Below are 5605 nucleotides of genomic sequence, written 5' to 3'. Positions count from 1 at the left end.
GCTGTACTTTTGGTCCTTGGTTCTTTCCTGGAGGTGGGGGTTGAGGAAGATGGGATAGGGAGGAGAATGTCTGTCCCTGGTCTCAGGGCACTGTGGGGGATGCGTCTGCAGCTCACAAGGAGCAGCTGGCTTCTGCCATGTGGTTGCAGAGCGCCAGCCCTGCTGCAGTGCTTGGGGGTGTTCCCTCTCCATTACCCGGAGATCGCTCAACTGAGGACAGTCTGTTGCACACAGAGCAGGAGACAAGTCTCTGGAGACAGTTTGTGTCTACTGAAGGGACGGGTACCAGTCACCCTCCTGAGCTAACTTGCCTGCAGCATGCTGCACCCCATCTAGCTGCGTGCTCTCTTCAAGGTGTGACAAGAGGCAGCTTCTACCTGGTGTGCTGGATGGTGTAAAGCTTGTACGTGTGTCGATACTGCAGCTGCTCCCGCAGGAGTGAAGTCCCTGGGCTATAAACCACTGATGGAAAGGCTGGCTGCTACTCCCTGCTGCTGTGCCCCTTCACCTTCCACCTGGCATGGCGTGGAGCACAGGGAAGCACAGATGAGGTTTGCAGGCCAGGTCACCTGGCACAACTTCCTCCAGCTGCTCTGGGGTTCCTGTGTCACGGGGGAGGGCCTTTGGCAATGCCTTGCACTACAAGTCTTCCCCCTTTGAAGATGAATTGCACCATTCTGGTCCTGGCCTGTTCTTTCAGCCTCTGCAGTTCAGTCAGCCCACGCCTCGCTAGCCTGGATCTTCTGTCATCTTTGAGCCCCTTCCCTGGTAGCCCTGAGCTTAAGCCCCTGTGTCTAGTGGCTCCCCAGTGATGATGTGTCCAGATCTGAACTGTTATGGTCCCTGGATCGTCAAAGTTAGGCTCCTGCGGGCCTGTGCGGGGTTGGGAGTTCAGAGCCACAAACACGCAGGCACTGCAGTTGGACTTGCTGCTGGCTGTGTCTGTGCTCAGAAACTTTCTGGATGAGCTGATGTGTTCCCTGGAATGGCGCTGCCCGAGTGAAGCACTCAAGGAGAATTTTTTCCTTTGCAAAAGTGGGTTTCTTCAGGTTTGTCTCACTCTGGCTAAGGGGCAACTCGGTACCTGGTACGTTGGTACCACCCTGCTGGCCAAGTTGCCTCCAAATTTTGAATAAAGACTGAATTCTCACAGGAATGAGCACAATTACTTTCTCCAGTCCTAAAAGCATTTGTTATTTCTGAAGTCCTAGTTTCCACACATCCTTTTTAGAATGGGGACAGTAGTGATGCTGTAGAGCCTCGTGGAGAAGGGTAAATCCCAGTCCTGGATGGAGTGCCCAGAGCTGCAGTGCCAGGGAGGCTGAGCTGAGAGGCAGTTTCACTTGGTGGAGTTAAAAGCAGTTTGTCTGAACTGTCATGTGCCCGCTGTCTTGCTCCTGCTGCAAGGCACTGCTCTCAAGAGGGTTTGGTTTTAAACTTTCTTCCTGGTCATTAAAGTTTTTGATATAGGACTTGGCACCAGTCTCTGTGGAGTCCCCTAAAATGACTGGTTAGTGGTGATCTCGCACTAGTAATCTGTATTGAGATGTAACCAGGTTTAGACCATTTACTGGGTGCTCTGTTGATGTTTTATCATGCAATTTTTCATCAAAATGCTTTGTGGTGCGTCACGTGCCATATCAAATGCCCTTATATCTACAGTTCTTTTCGTTAACCTAGTGGAGCTGTTCAAAGAACAGAATCGGGAGTTTTGCTAAAACTGCCCGGCTGGTTGTGTGATGACAGCTCACCTCCGCGAACGCAAAGGAGCCAAGGAGCTGTGCTGGGGAGGGCTCCTGGTGACCTGTTTGGAGCCAGCAGAGGCCCCAGCCTGGCTGCCACGGGGGCTCCCGGAGGACGGTCAGACCTTGGGCTGCCTGAGGTCCACGGGGGTCGGTGGGAGACGCCCTCTGCCAGCAACAGGGGCTGCTGCCCACGGGGCTCGGGGCAGGCGGGACGGCTATGGGCTGTTTGGGGGAAGGGAGGGACGGGGGGGGAACAAGTGTGGGAAACAGGCATAAAAGGGGACAATTGTGTGTTAAAAAAAAAAAAAAGGATCCCCACAAAGTGGTCTTCTGTTCTGGCTGTTCCCTGGGGGTGTGGGCTCTTTCTACTGCGCGTGGGGGCGCGTGGGTCTGAGCGGCAGCAAAGGGAGAGAGCAGCGTGCATGTGCGCGCAACGTGTACCTCAACGCGTGCTTGCCAGCGAACGTCAAGCCGGACTTGCCGGTGAGCCGGCAAAGAGGTCTGGGAGGCAGGTTTTGCTGTGGCCTGGGACAGATCCTGGAGAGACCAGAGGTTCGAGAGTTGGTTGCTGAAGGCACCAGGAAGCTCAGGCTGTTAGGGGATGTGATAAGCTCAGCTGTAGACACAAAGGGGGCACAAACACCAGCAGGAGGAGTAATTTGATTAATAACCTGCCCCAGCTAGTCCCAGGCTCATCAGAAGAGAAGCACCCTCAAAGGCCAATGGCCAGAAATCCAGGACAAAGAGGTACAAGAGCAGGTGGGGGGGACCCAACTCTCCCTCCCCCCCCCCCGCCCCGGGCCCCTCCCAGGGCTGTCCCAGGGGAACCACCAGCCCCAGGGGCCAGGCCTGAAACCCATCACCATGCCTCACTGGGAGCTCTCTGGATCACCTTGCAAGCACGGATGGGTGGCTGCCTAGGGGTGCAGGACACATTATGGGATGCAGGGAAAGAGCATTTGGGGATAGCACAGGATTTATTATAGGATGTTCAGGGGAGGAACCAAAGGCGGGAAAAGGGAGGATTTGGGCAATTTGGGGAGGAACAAGTATGGGAAATAGAGGGATAAGGGAACAAGAGGGTAATTGCATGTCAGCAGGGACAGGTCAGTACATGAGTCTGGCCATGCCCTGTGCCTGATCACCACAGGCTGTCCTGCCACCTTATTAAACGCCACCTTCAACTACTTCCTTTCCTCCATGTCAGTGCAGGGAGGGTGGTGGTGAGGTGTCTGTGGTGCCAGCAATATGTGTGTGTGTGAGCACTGGCGAAGAGCAGCCGTACCGGCTGGGCAGTAGGTGATGGGGCCTGGGCACAAGGGAACAAGTGGGTCTCTAAGGACAGCTCTGGGTGCAGGCTATGGGACCAGGGAGGGGACCTGATGACATCTGGGCGAGAGATGGCCACCACAGCAGCCACATCCATCATATGCTGGGAGGGGACGGGACAGTGAATCACAACAGTGTGGAGCATCGTGCAACCAGGCACAGCTGGGGAAGAGCGATGGGGTAAGCAGCACCCACCCGCCCTAATCAGTACCAGTCCCTGCAAATGAGCTGTAAGATGCTGCTAGACTCTGCTAAACATTAAACAGCTGAATAGTCAGAAGCAGCTTTTTGTCCCAAGGATGCTGCAATGGAGTCAGACTGGTTGTAGGCAGGATCCCACTTGCCTGAGACTGCACATCCCATCTGGCTCCGAGTGCCAACCCACAGCCTGTGGCATTACCACATGGTCCCTCCACACTGGCCTGGCTGCAGGATGGATCCCTAGTGGGGATCAGGACCCACAGCCTTGAGCTGCTTGGCCCCAGAAGCTTGGGGGCAAGAGCAGCTGCCCCCACCCCAACACCGCAGCCTGTGCAGGGCATCCCTCAGGGGCAGCCTGGTTGCCCACAGGCAGGGTGGGAGGCCACAACCACCCCTGTGCTGGGGTGGCTGGCCGCCACTGCCTTGTCCTCATCCACATGCAGAAATGGGCACCCTGCAGCCTGTGCCAGCATCCCACGGGGTGTGGAAGGAAGCTGATGCAGGATGCAGAGCACCACAGCTATGGCGGTGGCCAGAAGCTACCCTGGCCCCCAGCCAGGGGCTACCCCGTGCAGGAGCACAGGGCTGTGCGGGGCCCTGTAATCCCAGCACCACCAGGGAGGGGAGCAGCTGCGGGAACCCGGGTGCTACAGGCAGCCACACCGCTGGTGCCTCCTCCAGCTGGGAGAAGCCACAGGTCCTTCAGCACAGTTTTCTGTCCTGCTTTGGAGCAGGTGCCCATCACAACAAGGATCCAGGTAGGTCCCATCCTGCAGCATCCCACACGCTAAGGCATCACCCACAGCTGGCCCAGGGCACAGCCCTCCTCTCCAACAGCCCTGGGACCCCTTCACACACTGCTGGAGCAGCCAGGGGCAGGCAGAGACACAGATACAGACACAGCTCACTGTAGTGAGACCTGTGTGCTCCGCAGCTCTGCCCTGCTGCAGTGCATGGCCTCCCACCCTCAGGGGCTGCTCTCGGCCCCCAGCTGCAGCTGTCCGGCACCACACTCAAGGTCTGTCTGCCAGAAGCCATGTGCTACCCCCAGGAAGGCAGCTGGGGGGACGCAGAACCCACGGGCGCCACACGCTGTGCACCAGGGGCTGGTCCAGCTGGGGCAGGGCCCAGCCCCTACCCAAGTTGCTCAGTTTGCTGGTGCTGGCTGAGGCTCTGCAGCAACATCCCACCCTCCCAGCTGCCAGCCATGTGCTGTGCTGGTCCTGCACCCACAGCGGTCAGTTTGCTGGGGTGTTTGCACAATGGAATATCCCCACTCTTCCACTCTTCCCTGGCCCTACTTGTCCCCCCCGCACCTGCTCCACTGCCTGCACCCGTGTGGGCCTGGGCCCGCTGTACCCCCCCTGCCCCACCTGCATGGCGTCCTGCAGTACCCATCAGGGGAACACGGCACAGATCAGAGCCTGCTGCGATGAGGGCTGTGCTGTCAGGGGGTGGCTGTGCCACAGGAGACAGACCGACCCTCGGAGAGTAGTTTTATTTCCCAGTGGTGCCAATGCTCAAGACTGCCTTCGGGGAAGGGGTGGATGGGGCTGGGCACAGGGTGCAGGCAGCACTGAGTGCAGTCAGTGCCCGCCCAGCCTGGGGATGGCCAGGACCCAGTTCATGGGGCTGGTGGTGGCGGCCCGCAGAGGGTGACCAGCTCTGCCACGGGAGGGCATGGGATCTTTGTGTCAGTGGCAGGTGGGAGCCCAGGTGGGGGCTCTGTGGATCGAGGGTCTCCCCACTCTGTGCTGCACAGCCCCCCTCACTCCGTGGGGACGCTCGTGGCACTGCACCTGTCACTGGTGCCTCCCAGGGAGTCCCCAGAGAGACTCTGCCCTGACAGTGCGCTGCACAGGCTCTGCTCCCGGGCAGGATGCGGCACTGCTTCAACCGACACCTCCACCTCGATGTTGAGGCCTTCCCTGCAAACAAACACAGGGACTGAGGGGAGCAGCCTAAAGGGGGATGTCGCTGAGCCCCTGCCCGGTACAGCAGGTGTGGGGAAAGCTGTTAATCCCCCCTGCCTCCCCAGCACAGCAGCCCAGCTCACCTGTAGGATGTGTCCTGGCCCTCGCTTAGCATGCTCCCCGCAAGGGCAACTGTGCTGGCTGACTGGCTGTCCTGCTCCTTCCACACTGCCCCGTGGCGTGGGCTATAGCTGCTGCTGGGGAAGGAGGTGGTTGTGTCCAGGACTCCGTCCTCACCCGCCCTGGGGCTGGGCAGCACCGACCACAGCTCATTCACTGGCAGAGGGAGAGGTGGAGCTGAGCACCCTGTCCGCAAGGACCACTCCCCATAAGAGCAGGGAGCAGAACAGCCCACCA

At 58.7% G+C, this 5605-nt stretch overlaps 1 protein-coding gene across 3 annotated transcripts in view; it reads right to left on the bottom strand.

Annotated features, from left to right (window-relative positions):
* Nucleotides 1-5605, bottom strand: part of LOC104011065 (E3 ubiquitin-protein ligase RNF19B) — a 34816-nt gene that overhangs the window by 21285 nt on the left and 7926 nt on the right. The window contains exons 9-11 of one of the 3 annotated variants that reach the window (XM_087776224.1): nt 5332-5524; nt 5075-5203; nt 2187-2282 (exon numbers count right to left, since the gene is read on the bottom strand). In XM_087776224.1, coding sequence (XP_087632350.1) covers nt 2187-2282; nt 5075-5203; nt 5332-5524 — 418 coding nt within the window. Of the gene's footprint in view, nt 1-2186; nt 2362-4703; nt 5204-5331; nt 5525-5605 lie in introns of those variants that run through there. The other 2 variants (XM_087776226.1, XM_087776225.1) reach the window with 2 other exon arrangements.

This window comes from Nipponia nippon, unplaced genomic scaffold, assembly GCF_047370975.1.
Source record: "Nipponia nippon isolate SJK-2023a ecotype South Korea unplaced genomic scaffold, ASM4737097v1 scaffold_4, whole genome shotgun sequence".
Taxonomy (NCBI): Eukaryota; Metazoa; Chordata; class Aves; order Pelecaniformes; family Threskiornithidae; genus Nipponia; species Nipponia nippon.
This window is presented reverse-complemented; position numbering and strand designations above follow the sequence as displayed.